Source organism: Megalopta genalis, chromosome 3 (assembly GCF_051020955.1).
Source record: "Megalopta genalis isolate 19385.01 chromosome 3, iyMegGena1_principal, whole genome shotgun sequence".
Taxonomy (NCBI): Eukaryota; Metazoa; Arthropoda; class Insecta; order Hymenoptera; family Halictidae; genus Megalopta; species Megalopta genalis.
In genome coordinates, this window is record NC_135015.1 from 14,723,555 (window position 1) to 14,739,776 (window position 16,222).

At 43.7% G+C, this 16,222-nt stretch overlaps 1 protein-coding gene across 1 annotated transcript; it reads right to left on the reverse strand.

Moving 5' to 3' along the window:
* Nucleotides 1-7,038: 7,038 nt before the first annotated feature.
* Theg (Testicular haploid expressed gene) lies at nt 7,039-14,931 on the reverse strand. Its single transcript, XM_033486116.2, has 7 exons — nt 14,529-14,931; nt 13,318-13,421; nt 13,136-13,228; nt 11,304-11,435; nt 10,614-10,728; nt 8,803-9,031; nt 7,039-7,288 (listed from the first exon to the last, which is right to left on the reverse strand). Exons 1-7 carry the CDS (start codon nt 14,649-14,651, stop codon nt 7,128-7,130), a joined length of 957 nt encoding a protein of 318 aa, XP_033342007.1. The 5' UTR covers nt 14,652-14,931; the 3' UTR covers nt 7,039-7,127.
* Nucleotides 14,932-16,222: the final 1,291 nt, after the last annotated feature.

Genomic DNA, 16,222 nt, shown 5'->3' on the forward strand with positions numbered 1-16,222 from the left:
AATTATTGCACAATCTAAATATCCAAGTCTAAATTCCAAGTATAAATAAATTCAGTCCTGTCATTTCCACTAGAAAAATCATTCCAAACTCTGGATATCCAAGTCTAAATAAATTCAGTCCTGTTATTCCTGCTAGAAAAATCATTCCAGTTACTTCGAAACGCTACTCGATAGATTCAGCGTTAAAAGCCTCGCGTTAAAACCAAAAAGACCGATTAAAAGACCTATTTAACCGATTAGATCGATCGATGCTCCTCGACCAGCAATTATTTTGTCCCGCCAGATCGCTGAAATATGAAACCGCGCGACACTGTTCCCGGCTTTTTCGGAGTCGCCGGATTTCCCGATAGCGTTCGACAGCAACGCCGAGTCAATGGATCGAGGTGGCGGTGCGTTTAGGCGTCCGAAATAGCGGAACGGGCAACGGAAGCGAAAGGGGTGTGCGCGGGCCCCGCGTCTCGACACGTAGAAAATTACGTGTTCGGCTGGAATTTCCTTTTCACGGTCGAAATCGAGAACGGCGGAGAAGTGGCGAAGGTGCCGAAAAGGCTGTCGGCGACGCGGCAACGAGAGAAATTCCGCCGCCGCAGCAGCAGCAGCAGCAGCAGCAGCGGCTTCGTCGTTCCGAGAGAAAAGGGAAGCTGATCGACGTCGGGTAGCGGGGCAATCTATCACCTCTGCTCTGCTCGGGTTCGACGTAAAATCAATGCAGATCCTCATTTCCATGGAAATAATCTGTGACGAGAGAGCGCGGCAGCTCGCGCCGCTAACCGGAAACGGAATTTCGGAAGGCGGGCGGGATGGAAAAACCTTCTTCCGGTGTAATCGGATCTGGCGGGGCTTAACGTGAACGTAATTAAACTCTGCCGATTTTCGAAAAGTCGAGCTACCTCGTTCGCGCTCGAGTCTCCGCTTGATCCGTTGTTCCCAGGCGAAATCCTCCCAGGCGTCGAGTGCTCTTCGCGTCTTCCATCGCGAAAAATCGATCGATCGCCTATCGGAATAAGCGTTGTACAATAGTTTTTACGGGTCCGCCGGCGAGCGGGATCTCTTTCTCTCTATCTCGACGAAAAATTCCATTGATCGTCGTCACCGGAACCGTTTCCGAAACCGTTCTTCGGCAGCGAAAGAATTCCCGAACCGGCCGCTGCCGCGAACGGGAACGGGAACGGCAGATATTCCACGAGATCGGCACGAGAGATCTCGTTAACGTTTCTGGTCACGCTCGGTGCGGCGCGATTTCGACGTTTCCATCGAATTTAATATTCCGACCGGTGTACTCGCAACGGTCGTTCGCGCTCGGCACATATATTTTAACGTCTCGTAAAGGGAAACTGTGAAATAATAAAGCGCAGCCCCGCGCAGTCGGGCCGACGGTTTATCGCGTCCGGAGCACGGACAAAGACAGAGCCGAGAATTGGAACGGAATCCGATTTCGATAAACAAGGCTCGTCCGAGGCCGGCCGCTCGCAAATCTGCGATTTTATGACGGCACTTTGGCCATATTTCCGGTATACATCGCGCCGAACACCGTTTCGTTTGCTCAGCAAGTTGAACGTGGTCCTCGGGAAACGCGTATTCCGTGTTCCCGGGTTCCCATGTTTCATGTCCCATGGTCAGCCGGCTCGGAAGTCAGAAGCCCCAATCGTGTCACGGACCGCTGTTCTAATGAAACTTGTGTGCACCGTTTCCCAGGTTCCTGCGTCGTCCTCCCCTAACTGGAAAAAATAGGCTCTCGAGACGTTGCCGAGAGCCCGAGTAACCGTGAACCGAGAATAACGACGCGGCCCGTTCCGCTTTCAATTTGTAGCGCACCGAATCACCATCGTTTGTCCGCATTTCCTTCCGGTCGATCCTCTATTAGAGCCCGGCATTATCATTATCAGCCAAAGCGCAGCTACTAATTGTCAATTTCCCGCGTTACCGTTTTAATCCCGCTTTAAAGTCGATTTATATCGTCCGTTTCGGACCCAGGCAAACGTTATTGCGAGTAAAGAGACGTTTACAGCGGCTGACGAAAGTGTTCGAACACGGTTTAAAACGCGATAACTTTTTTCAAACTGGGATAAATGACTTGATTTTTTTTGGATGATGGAGGGATTAATCCACTAGACAAGTGAAATGATTTTTCTTAATTTTGCTCTTGCTTGGAATGAGAAAAAAAATAAAAGCTAATAAAATGAGCCTATAACGAAAATTGAAAAAATGTATTTTATAGATCTTTACTAATTGTCAATTTCCTGCATTACCGTTTTAATCCCGCTTTAAAGTCGATTTATATCGTCCGTTTCGGACCCAGGCAAACGTTATTGCGAGTAAAGAGACGTTTACAGCGGCTGACGAAAGTGTTCGAACACGGTTTAAAACGCGATAACTTTTTTCAAACTGAGATAAATGACTTGATTTTTTTTTGGATGATAGAGGGATTAATCCACTAGATTTTTTTTGGATGATGGAGGGATTAATCCACTAGACAAGTGAAATGATTTTTCTTAATTTTGCTCTTGCTTGGAATGAGAAAAACAAATAAAAGCTAATAAAATGAGCCTATAACGAAAATTGAAAAAATGTATTTTATAGATCTTTATATAATTTATGTACCTGATACTATTTACCGTAATTTGCATTACAATGAGTTACGATTATTTCTTCTACATTCAGGTCTGCCAATTCGCTCCTTTCAGTCGATGAAATTTATTTAACCCATTAACTGCCACGATCCCCCAATTTTGGGATTTTGGAATTTTATGTACGCCACTTACCGTGAAGAATATATCAGGCGCGCTTGACAGTTTAATGCTCTTTTATATAATACATATCAGTCAATATTGTTTATAGCCGACGGTGTGTATTTTGTGTTTCGTTTCTTTCCAACAAGCGAACAAATTTGGAAATCGTCTGTAAGTTAAACCCAACAAAATGATCGTATTTGAGGCATGATAGTTTTGGTTTGGTTTTTATGTTATAAGTAAATACCGTACATAAATGTGTTATTTAGAAGTTATGGCAACTATGTGTTCTTGTTTTATTTGTCCAACCTGCCACAATCCCCATTTGGGACTTTTTAAAAAATATAAGATATTTATAATGTAAAATGCAGAAATCAGCTTTAAACCTTTGCATTCGAATGGCAACTCTGAAGCACCACGTTGCTACATAATTTTTTGAAGTAACTTTTGCATGATTAAATTGGTTTATATTTGAACAGTTGTTAAAATTGTAAGTATTACACTGTGGCAAATGAGCTTAATTTTGTGTGCATGTAATACAAAAATAATACAAATGAAAATACTGTACGTTCGAGAGAATAGCTTAGTTTCGAAGTTAATATAACCTCGAGTGTAAAGAGTTAATAAAACTGAAATCATTGGTAAGATTCTCATCTTTGAAAGTCTCTTGTGTTGCTTTAATGCAGAGTGCGTCTTTTTCTTTAAAGCTTTCGACAGCCCAGAAATAAACAAAAGCTTTTATTACCTCGTATAGAATTAATGGTGCAGTTAATCTTAATTACCTAAACGAAACTATATACACACACGTGTGGGACATAAATAAAACCGATATAAGCAAAAATATACAAAATAGAAAACATATGCAATAATGCAATATATTATGAATAATATATTATGAACAATTAAAGACCGTGAAAGTCGCAGTATCGTCCCGATTTTCGACACTTTCGACAAATACATGTCAGAAATTCGCAGTTTTCGAAATCTTTCAACGCCGGCAGCTTGACTCTGCGTTAATCGATACCGACGAAACTTTCAGCATGCATATAAATCACCGTGACCCGCATTACACACTTTTCAAACTTTCGTTATAGGCTCGAATAAAAAAAGTTAAAATTAAAATTAAATCAAAATGAATTAAAATAAATTAAAATAAATTAAATAAATTAAAATAAATCAAATTAATTAAAACGAATTAAATTAATTAAAAGATTAAAATCTATTCTTCGTTGTCATTCCAAGTAATAGCAAAATTAAAAAAAAGAAGAAGTATTACAATCATTGTGTAATAGGCTAGTCCTTCGATCATCTGAAAGGTATTCAGAGCATTTAGTCCAGTTTTAAGTAGAAAATACCGTTTCAAAGAGCGTCCATACGTGTACTATTCCTCCCCGACAGTGCATATATCGGCCTTCAATCCTCCGCAACAACCGAGGCAAGTTCCGTAGTTTTCATCCATCCATCCCCTTCCCGCAGCTCCACTCGACCAATTGTGTTCTACTCACAATTATATAATTGAAACGAACTCTTCAAACAGAGTCGGAGGAAATGAAAAAGTCTTTTCCGTATGCAGAGTCAAAGAATGGGCGAGTTTTTTTTCGCCCGTGGAGCGTATGTAGGTTAACGCATTCCTTTCTCTCTTTCTTCCTGCCCTTATCTTTCTTTCTTTCTTCCCTTTTTTCCTTCCTGTAATTACAACCGTTATTAGAGGATATTTTCCAGCGGCACTAGTTGTCCCTGGTACTTTTCGGACGGCCGCGCGAGGAGCGTCGGGGGGCGGGGGGCGGGGGGTTCGACGGGTTTCCGTTCGAAAATCGTGATCGAGGAGAACCGATAAGAACGTTTCTCTCGCAAACGAGCTGCCGTTGCTGCTTTAATTGCTGAATCGATTAAAACCGTTCCCCGGGGGGTCGGTTTGGTACCGCGGAACGAATGCGCGCCGGTGCCCGCCGCTTTCATCCGGCAGCCTCCGCCGACAGCACTTTTACCTTCGCTTCGCCGTTACCCTTTCACTGTTGCTCCCAGCCAGCAGAAGCACCCCTCGAGAAGCACGGCCGATTATCTCGCGCGGTTATCTGCTGGAGGGCCGCCGATCCCTGGCGCACGAGCATCGTTCAAACGTTGTTCCGCGCCTCTCGTCGCCCGGTTTTTCCGCGTTCATTCATAATTACGCGGTCTCGTTCCACGCCGAACCGAGGGCCCCGCGATCGGCTCCCCGGCAGATCCGACCGGCATTTTTCGCGCGGCCGCGAGTCAAGACACCGTCGACGACGGAACGGGGAAACTTGGCAGGCCGGGAGCCGCGGACAAACGACCCCGCGAATCCATTAAACCGTATCAACCGGCTTCTTTTTCACAGCGTCGGGAGCGCACGGGAGCACAGAATTGGCCGCACGTCAACCGAAGTTTGGCAGCCGACGGCCGCGCGCCAACCGCTCGCTATTAACGATCCCGTTTCCACGATTTATTCATCGCCGGGCCGCCGTCCTGGAATCCCCGGAAATCTCTCGCGAGCTCGGAGCGAGTCAGCTAACGAGACCATAAAGCTCCAAGCCATCCCGACGATTGCTGCTTCGACTCGTCGCGGACCGTCTCATCCGCGTATGATCGATGCAACGGATACACCGTTTCGACGTTCGAGTCGATCGAACCGGCCGGGATCCCTCGAACGCGAGCGCATCGAGGGCATCGCCAGTTTGGCGAATCGAAAATTCAACTTTTCCCCGGTTCCGTCGCGGTAGTTGCTCCAATTTCGCGTCTTCCTGATCGCGCGCGGCGAGCCGAAGCCGGGCGTTGGAGTCGCGTTACGAAATCGGCAAGGAAGAAGCGTTCGAGAAGAGAGAGAGGAGAGAGACGAAAAGGAAGAGGGGATCAAAAGTGGACGAACGTGCTCGGAATCGTAAGGAGATTCGGCTCGTTTCCGATTCTTTGCGTTCCCATTCTATTCGATCCGTTGAACGGCGTGTCTGCTCGAGGCAGAACATATCCTCCCGAGCACAAGCATGTTTGCCGGCCGAACTTGCGCTTTGATACGACACGGGGCCGCGGATACCTCGACGATAGACTATTTCCGCGAAACATTCGACGACAAACGACGTCTTCGTCTAGCTGCTAACAACAAGTCGCCGGCAGCAACAGCCTTTAGAGTTTTCCTTCCCGGATCGGGCTGCGATTTCGTGCGACAGGATCTTTCGCGCGGACGATTCTCTCCGTGGCGAATCGCGCGATTTCACGCTAGAACTACAATAATGTCTCCCTAATTGACGCTCAGATTGTCCACAAAAGTGGACAATTTTAGACAGGGAGATACGATTGCTCGAGCCTTGTGGCTCGATTTTTATGGTTATCGATAGTCAACAACTATAATAAACGAGCTGCAAGGCTCGAATAATTGTATCTCCTCTTCCCAATTTTTGTGCACAATCTGAGCGTCAGTAAGGGAGACATTACTGTAGCGAGCCCTGAACGTGACTAATGTATAGTAATTTATCCCTAATTCGCGCTCGGATTGCACGCGAAAATGGACAATTTAGAAAGAGAATGTACGATTATTCGAGCCTTTTGCGACTCGTTTTTATAGTTCTTGATAATCGGTAACTATAAAAACGAGTCGCGAGGCTCGAATAAACATATCCCCACTTTCCAAGCCGTCCATTTTTGTCTAAAATCTGAGGGACCATTGGGGAGAATTTACTGTATTTACGAGGAAAATTCGTCGAAATAAGCCGAGGGTGCGAAGACAGGACAAGACAGGACAGATTCTTGGACAATTGCTCGTGTTCTATGCACATTGTGGAACAACAGGGACGATTATAAACGCGGTATAAATTACTGCGAAGCTAAACGATTCATCTTCTGTAGGTTTTCGGCCTGGCTAACAACAAGTCGCCGGCAGCAACAACCTTTAGAGTTTTCCTTCCCGGATCGAGCTACGATTTCGTGCGCCAGGATCTTTCGCGCGAACGATTCTCTTCGTTGCAAATCGCGCGATTTAACGCTAAAACTACAGAGCCCTGAACGTGACTAATGTACAGTAATTTTTCCCTAATTCGCGTTCAGATTGCACGCGAAAATGGACAATTTAGAAAGTGAACGTACGATTATTCGAGCCTTGCGACTCGTTTTTATAATTCTTGATAATCGATAACTATAAAAACGAGTCGCGAGGCTCGAGTAAACATATCCCCACTTTCCAAGCCGTCCATTTTTGTCTAAAATCTGAGGGACCATTGGGGAGAATTTACTGTATTTACGAGGAAAATTCGTCGAAATAAGCCGAGGGTGCGAAGACAGGACAAGGCAGGACAGATTCTTGGACAATTGCTCGTGTTCTATGCACATTGGGGGACAACAGGGACGATTATAAACGCGGTATAAATTACTGCGAAGCTAAACGATTCATCTTCTGTAGGTTTTCGGCCTGGCCAAGAACTTTAGTCGCTTCGTGCATTTGGCTTTCAGGGCTTTCGGCGAGACGGTGAACGCGTCTTCCCTCAGGTCGGTTTCCATTCCTGCGGGACGTTGCGCCGGCTTCGCCAGGATTATCAACCTCGGGGTGGCTGCGAAATTAAAACGCGCGCATTCCTTCGGTCTGCTGCTCGTTCAACATTCGGAAATGCCGGGCGAAAGGAAGCGCCGGCGAATAAGGGGTGTCCCATTCGAAGTTTTACATCTTGGAATGGCCGCGCGTCTGTTCTAAAAGTGGACGTCGCCCTCGAGGCGACAACGCGATCCTCGACTTTTTCCGGTCGAATTAAACGCTTTCGCTTTGCTCTTGCGCTTTTTTGGCGGACGCGTAGAACGTTTCCAGACGAATCCGACGACGACGCATCCGACACGTCGCACAGTCGTCATCTTGATTTTTCTAGGAATTCAAGCTGAACCTAGCTGAACCTATTGGATCGTTCGAAAAGTTGTTCCGTTTCTCAACAAATTTGTATCGGTGTTTAAAAGGCACTCGATTCGGTATTTTGCGAATAAAAAAACAAGGCCTTCTACCAGCATAAGATTTCATAGCTATCAGAAAAATGTCAAAAGTCTTCGTCTTTTTTACATTAAACGTTAACAAGTCGTCTTTCATTTTCTCGCGAATGAACGAAACAACTTTCCGCGAACGACCCAATTAATTAATCGGTTTCGTATTTCTTGTTTCATAATATTATTGAAGTTATAAAGCTGCTTCCAAATTGTCGACTATATTTCTTTGTTCAGGCACACGCTATTGTAAAAATCGTAAAAAGTTTCGATAAATATTGGTTGGTTTAGTGTGCTAAATAGTAAGTTTCTAAACACTTAAGGATGTGGGTCGAATAAAAAGGTAATCATTTCATTCGACGAATATTCCTGACGAGTAGAGTAGTGGAGGCGGTTACTGCGAGGTGGCCAATTACGGTGCCTTTGGCTCGTTATCAGGCAAAATTAACTTCATATTCATCGAATAAGACATATTAAATCCTTGTATTGCTTCACTCTGTTTATTTCTTCGTAAAAAATTAATGTCATATTCGATAAATATAGTTTATACATAATTATAGTTAATTTAAATACAAAGCTAATTCAAACGCTTTCTTAACGATTTTCATATTGAACGAAATTGCACGTAGACCGTCTTATACTCAAATATTTTCACAATTAAGCAGGATAATCATTCTCGCGATAAACTTTGTCGGATAGCAAAAAATTCCTCTGTCAGAGGTATTTTTTCATCTCGTTCGTTCCCGAATCATTCCTTGACTATTTCAGCCTGTTTATCTTTTGCTAAAAGATTTAAGCTTGCCTCGTACACAGCACTACCCCTCCATTGTGAAACTTCGAATGGCACACCTGTACACCGTCTGTACGACGGCGTGTGCAGTCAGCCCGAATTTTTCGCGTTGTATTTCGAGGAGCGTCGCGAAAGACTCGTGGAAATCGTGTCGAGGAAGCCGAGAGCGCGAGTCTAGGGTCCGATAAGTGGAAAGTTCGAGGAGGGAAAAGTACGCGATGGGGGATTGCGATCCGAGATTAGGAGTTTGGGGACTTCGGATCTGGGATGCGCGGGTGTAGCATACGGGTTAGCATACTGGTTGCGTACCTATGGCAGAGAGCGCGGCCCGCGACACTGCACCCGGTTCCCGCGGAGGCAGATGCAGCTGGGGATCTCTGTGTTGCGCGAGCTCCGCCGTCCGATTGCTGATCTTGTAGACGAGAGCGGATGGCGGTACCACGAACGGATCTCGGACGTCCGGCAACTCCCTGCTCGCCGGCGCCGACAGCTCTTCGAGTCTCTGCGCGTTCACCCGCCTCCATTTCCTCTTCTTGCCCTAGAAATCCACCGGAAGACAGTAGACAGAGCCAGCATGGTACACAGTAGCGCGCCGTTTCAAACACAAAAGCCGTTTCGTTTCGACTCGCTACCCAAACGGTACCAGCGTTCCTCAACCCTTTCGCATCGCGAACCAGCACATTTTTCGAAACTTGTTCGACCGAAGTCGACCTGTGTGCCGAGCGTACGCGACAGTGGCCTTTGCAACGGTTGTTCCATAGAGAGCTGCGTTTTCAACGCGAGCGACTCTCCCGCACCAGTTTCGGAAACAAATAATCCGAGGCATCGTGTAAAGATTTATGGAGCACAGTAAGAATTTGGGAAGAGGAGATACGGTTTTCATAGTTAACGATTGTTAACAACTGTAAGACCATTTTATACTGTCTTCTGGGAGCTTCGTGGCAATTACATAGACGTAGGACCAGAGAAATTCACAGCAACCCGAAATGTGGCATTTCCGGGAGAAATTACTGTACAGCAATGTCTCTCTAATTGACGCCCAGATTGCGCACAAAAATGAACAATTTGGGATAAGGGGATACGGTTTTCATAGTTAACGATTGTTAACAACTGTAAGACCATTTTATACTGTCTTCCGGGAGCTTCGTGGTAATTACATAGACATAGGATCAGGGAAATTCACAGCAACCCGAAATGTGGCATTTCCGGGAGAAATTAGTGTACAGCAATGTCTCTCTAATTGACGCCCAGATTGCGCACAAAAATGGACAATTTGGGAAGAGGAGATACGATTATTCGAACCTTGCGGTTTATTTTTGTAGTTATAAATTGTCCACAATTATAAAAACGAGCAGCAAGGCTCGAATAATCGTATCTCCTCTTCCCAAATTATCCAATTTAGTGGACAATCTGAGCGTCAGTAAGGGGGACATTACTGTATATGCTTGAACGATGAAGTTTATATAAAAATGATACTAAATGACACCATAAAAGAGAAAAATGATACTATAAAAATCTGATTGTCAGAAATTTATATATGAACTTCTTCATTCCAGCACATATTATAGTAAAAATCGTAGGAAGTTTAAATAAATCCGATCTTGTCGTTGTCATCAAACAATACACAGGGTGTTCCAAAAATGTCTCGCAATCCGGAATTAGTGGATTCCTGAGATCATTTAAAGTAACTTTTTCCTTTCCGGTTTGCGAGATATTTTTGAGACACCCTGTACGTTAGTCACGAGCCTGGGGCTCGGTAGTTGCAGTGCTAATAACTCCTTCAGCTCACTCGGAAGCTCTAATATCTTCGTTCGTCACTTATCTTAATATTTTAATCTTATTATCTTATCATATCTTGTCTTATTATATATAATCTTATTGTATTTTAATATTTTAATTAAAATATAATAAAATTAGTGCTGGCTGTCGGTCTAAGGCTACTAATTCCTTCAATAATTTCCACTCGTTGCCCTCGTGTCGGCGCGAGCCTCCGTAGCTTCTACCACGCGGCGTTAAAAAATCAAAGATTCAACGGAAAGGTTGAGAAAGGCTGATCCATTATCCAGCCACCCGGTCTTGTCTACGATCGCGAAGAAGATACGTTCACTTGTCGGGCGTACAAAAGGCTTCGGCTTCGGCGGAATTTTCGGCGCGGCGAGTCTCTCCAACGTCTCCAAGTGCTGCTCCCATTCATCGGGCTTTATCACCCTGCGCAACTTCGCCAGGATCCTCTGTCTGCGAAGAAACATTCGTGGCTGCGCAAAGGCGGACAGAACGAATCGAAGTTGTTATCGGGCGCGAGCTCGTTACAGTTTCTGGTGGCGAACAAACGGGACGCGTCGCGTGCGCCGGCACACGAAAATGGTCCGGGACTCACCCTCGAGTTTGTTCGGCGAACATCGGAACACCCTTGGGCTCTACATATTAGCAATTACATTCAGGCCGCTCGTGCCTGCCAGCTATTCGCGAGTTGCGTCGAAAGTTTAACGAACGCGGCCGTTCGCGAGCAGCCAGACGGTATTGCGCGTGGAAAACCGAAACGGAAAATCCTCGGTTTCTCGGAAAAGCCCGGCCGCGAAACAAACGGGTGGCGAGCACCCCGAGGCCGCCGACGAGGGCGCGCGAACGCTCGCCGTTTCGAAGAATCGGACCGTGACCTCGCGAGATCCAAATCCGACTTTACGGGATCGTGTCCGCGAGTGCGAAAACTTCCATCTGGAATCGACAATCCGATTACGCCCGTTGTTTGCCCCGCCGCGTTTCCTCGCGCTTTTCACGATTTTCCGTCGCACAGGGCGCCCCTTCCTTACTTTTTCCTCGCTTCGCGCTGTAGCCTGGCGTTGCAGAAGTACCGGTACCTTCTATACCGCGAGTTCTGAACCTTCCACAGGGTCTCCGTGATGTTGCCGCTCGTCTGGTACCGCATGTTCGCCAACAGTATTCTAATTGGCAGACAATCGAAGCGATTCGTTTGGAAGTTTACGAAGCTTTTTACGCGACTAATTATTGAATAGAAAATGTAATTTTTTCGAGAGAATGTAAACGTAGGTTTCAGCGTTGTTTTGCAATATTTTAAAAGTAAAAATCGTAGGAAATGGCGAAGTTATTCGTCGTATCTCGTAGAACTGATTAAATTAGAATTAAACAAATTTTTGCTGATTCATAAGCAATCGCAGCGATTCGTTTGGAAGTTTCCGAAGCTTTTTTTACGACTAATTATTGGATAGAAAATGTAATTTTTTCGAGAGAATGTAAACGTAGGTTTCAGCTTTGTTTTGCAATATTTTAAAAGTAAAAATCGTAGGAAATAGCGAAGTTATTCGTCGTATCTCGTAGAATTGATTAAATTAGAATTAAACAAATTTTTGCTGATTCATAAGCAATCGCAGCGATTCGTTTGGAAGTTTCCGAAGCTTTTTTTACGACTAATTATTGAATAGAAAATGTAATTTTTTCGAGAGAATGTAAACGTAGGTTTCAGCTTTGTTTTGCAAGATTTTAAAAGTAGAAATCGTAGGAAATAGCGAAGTTATTCGTCGTATCTCGTAGAATTGATTAAATTAGGATTAATCAAATTTTGCTGATTCATAAGCAGACTGCGAATTTTATGCATTTATGAGAAAAATGAGTACCTTGATACCGTAGAGAGATTAGAAACGTTTAATAGTGACGACATGCTACTTTCGACCGATTCAAGTTATTAGACAAAGAATGAAACTTCTAAATAAGTGTTATTTGCAACAGATTTATCTGCAACAGAATTCTGCTACTTGCAACAGATGCGACAGATTTTTGTCTTGCATAAAGATCCGCAGTTTATTCGTAAACTAGAAATTATTTTATTCATCCTAAAAAACAATAGAATTGTTCTTATTAAGTTCAAATGCTTATCAAAAATTGAATAATTTACATGCCGCGACTCTAATTCAATACTCAGATATAATTGTTTAAATAACAAAGTTTAAAGAAAAAGTATATATATATAAAGTATAAATAAATTAAATATATACATATATAATAAATAAATAAATAAATATATATATATATATATATATATATATATATATATATAATTATATATATAAAATATTATATAAAATTAATAGATAATAATAATAAATATAGATAATAGATAGATAATAGATAATAGATATAGATAATAATTAATAAATATATAAAATTAAATAATTATATAAAATATATATATAAATATATATTTTTTTATTATTTAATATATATATAGAAAACCAATAATAATTTGGTTCTCGAGAAACATTTTTAATTCCGTTTTTCCCTAAAATTTCAAGTAAATCGTATGCACAGTTCCGGAGGTTTCGCGACGGCCAGCTTGAAAAACGCAATTTCGCGAGGAACGTAAAAACGGAAGTTTTCAAACAACTTTTCTCCGCCCGATAAAGTGCGATTTTTCAAACTTTACCCACGGCCGCTAAACGTTCGAATTTCGAAATATCGATTCGCGACGGTTAACATTCGAACGCGCGCGAAACTACTTTCGGCAAATCAGAAAATGAGAAATCGATTTTTTTCGAACCGTTAGGGAGACGTCCGTCCCCCTTCGAGGCGGAGAGACCTTTCGCGACGCTTCGACCGATTCGAGCGGAAACAGCGGAGCTTGAATGACCTTTTGTGGGGAAGCGCCAGATCCAGGATACGTCTGGTGGTCTTGGCGGCGAGGGTCTTCGGGTGGATTCGTGGGTACGGCGGCGGGGCGGTTCTGCTCGAAAACCAAAGCGATTTCTATTCGAGATCGGCTCGCCGATATCCCGCGCGCCCACGAAAACCGTAAATTCTCTGGATACTCACTCCGGGTCGTACTTCTTGGTCATGTGCCTCGGCTGAGCCATGACTTTCACGCGTTTCGAAGCGCGCGCTTTCAGCGCCGACCGCCGGATCGCGAACGGGTTTGGCTGATAAAGAAAATTACGGTGTACTTTTCGCACGTTTCCGAGACGGTATACTAGTAGAATCCCCGATTTTCCTTCAGCTTGTAAACAAATATGAACGATTTGGAAAGAGGCGACACGATTATTCGAGGCTCGCGACTCATTTTTGTAGTTGCCGATTGTCAGCAATTATAAAACCGAGGCGCACCTCTTCGTCCGAAATTATTTATTTTCGTTTACACGATGAAGGAAAATTAGGGAGAATTCACGGTACAGTCTCTCTAATCGACGCTCAGATTGTCCACAAAAATGGTCAATTTTGGAAGAGATACGATTGTTCGAGCCTTGTGGCTTTTTATGGTTATCGATTGTCAACAACTATAAAAACGCGCTGCAAGGCTGAAATAATCGTATCTCCTCTTCCCAAATAGTCCGTTTTTGTGCGCAATCTGAGCGCGAATTAGGGAGAAATTACTGTACCAGGCCTCCGAATAGCCTTCAAATCGTGGCAAAAAATTAGAAATAAAAAGTTTGTCATCATTTTTATTCTAGCATTACTATGTATTTATATTCATGTACGCGAGCATGTTGGTCGCTGTCTTTCTTTGCCGACTGCCCCGAGATCCCATAATAAAAAGCGATCCGAAAATGTAGCAAACTTTAGAGATACAGTAGTGTTTCCCTAACTAACGCTCAGATTGTGCACAAAAATGGACAATTTGGGAAGGGGAGATACGATTATTCGAGCCTTGCGGCTCGTTTTTGTAATTCTTGACCATTCGTAACTGTAAAGGCAAACCGCAAGGCTCGAATTATCGTATCTCTTCTCTCCAAATTGTCCACTTTTGTGCGCAATCTGAGCGCGAATTAGGGAGAAATTACTGTTCCAGGCCTCCGAATAGCCTTCAAATCGTGGCAAAAGATTAGAAATAAAAAGTTTAAGTTATCATTTTTATTCTAGCATTACTATGTATTTATATTGATGTACGCAAGCATGCTGGTCGCTGTCTTTCTTTGCCGACTGCCCCGAGTGCCATAAAAAACGAGCCGCGAGGCCCGAAGTATCACGACCTGGTATTCTCAGATCTGAGCGTCAATTAGGGGAGACATTACTGTATCGGTATCGCTCACCAGGATGTTCATGTTCGTCCTCTGTATTCGCCTCCAGTTGGGCCGAGCCAGCAGGGCGGTGTACTGTTTGCGCGTCAAATGCGCCATGGCGTATTTGATCCTCCGAGACAATTCGCTGGCCATTTTTCACCGGGGCACGGCCAGGTTCTCCTGTTCGAGATGCACAGGCTCTAACGCGGCGGATTATCGACAGGCAAACAGCCGCGTTACAGGTTAGCGTGTTTCGTCGGATTCGCGTGTTTAATTAATTCGTCGACGAATCCGATAAATTGCACGTACGTTCGTGTTGTATATACGCGTTCGATGCCTAGAAGGGAGGTGGAATGCTCGAGGAATCGGGTCAATGGAACAATTTACAACGCGAAACTCTCTTCAGCTTCTAACCGTTAATTTGGACGCGGCAATTTCGACGGAGACTGCGAGACTGCTTTTTAAATCGATGCGAAACGAAACAAGAGAAAAATCAAATTTAGTTTGCCCTCTCTCCTTTTCTCCTTCTCTTTTCCTCTCTCTCTCTCTCTCTCTCTCTCTCTCTCCCTCTCTCTCTCTCTCTCTCTCTCTCTCTCTCTCTCTTTCTCATGTTCGCTCTCCCAGTGGCTGCATTGTCCTCTCGGTCACACTCACACTTGATCCTGTCAACGACGGACAACGGTACACGCCGGCCTTTCCGAAAACTTGATTTCTGTTCGAATAGCCAGCCGTTCGATTAATTAACTTGTTAAACGGACATAACGAAATACTTCGTCATTTCAGAGGACAACTCCAACGGGCGTGACGATATTTTTCGTCGTGGGAATTTTTAAAAATTCTTCTCAATTGACGCTCAGATTGCGCACAGAAATGGAGAATTTGCAAACATTCTATTGGCTAAAATTCACTAAAACTCACTTGTTTTGTGAAAGATCCTTTCGACGCTTGCCGAGCATCATGGCATTATCCTTTAGGTTTGTAGTCCGATAGAGCAATGCAGTGAAGCCTCCCTAATTGACGCTCAGATTATGCACAATGATGGACAATTTGGGAAGTGAAGATACGATTATTCGAGTTTCGCGGCTCGTTATTATAGTTACCGATTGTCAACGACTATAAAAACGAGCCAGAAACCTCGTATCTCTCTCCTCTTCCGAAATTGCTCATTTTTGTGCACAATCTGACGGAGAATTTCGGGAGAATTTATTTTAATATGTGGACCGCATTACGCTTTATGCCGTTCTTACCCGCTGAAACCTGGCGCGATGTTAATAATTCGAATTTGCACAGTTTAGTTTCGAACATCGCTACTTTATATGCAATATTGTACAGACCGCGGGGTTTCATGCGAAATAAATAATTTTCTGTGCTAATAGTTGGAAACAGGGTTTAGCTGAAACCGTATTTCTTCCGTCAATGGTTTCGGTTCATTAACAATAATGTAACAATATTTTCGAATTTTTCTCGTATCTTCGTAGTTTTGCATTTCATCTATCCGCATCTGCCATAAATTCATAAAATCCTCCGTCTAGTAATATACCAAGGACGCCAGGTCACGCCACTGAAAATTGTGTAACAGCTAACAACCGGTTACATAATATTTAACAACGATTCAACCGAGGATCGTTGGAAACATTCGATTCGTACATTTTCTAAATAAATTATGCAATATTTTGCAAAATGGATAACGAGCGAGTGAAAAGCGGTTTTTAAAAAAATACTTC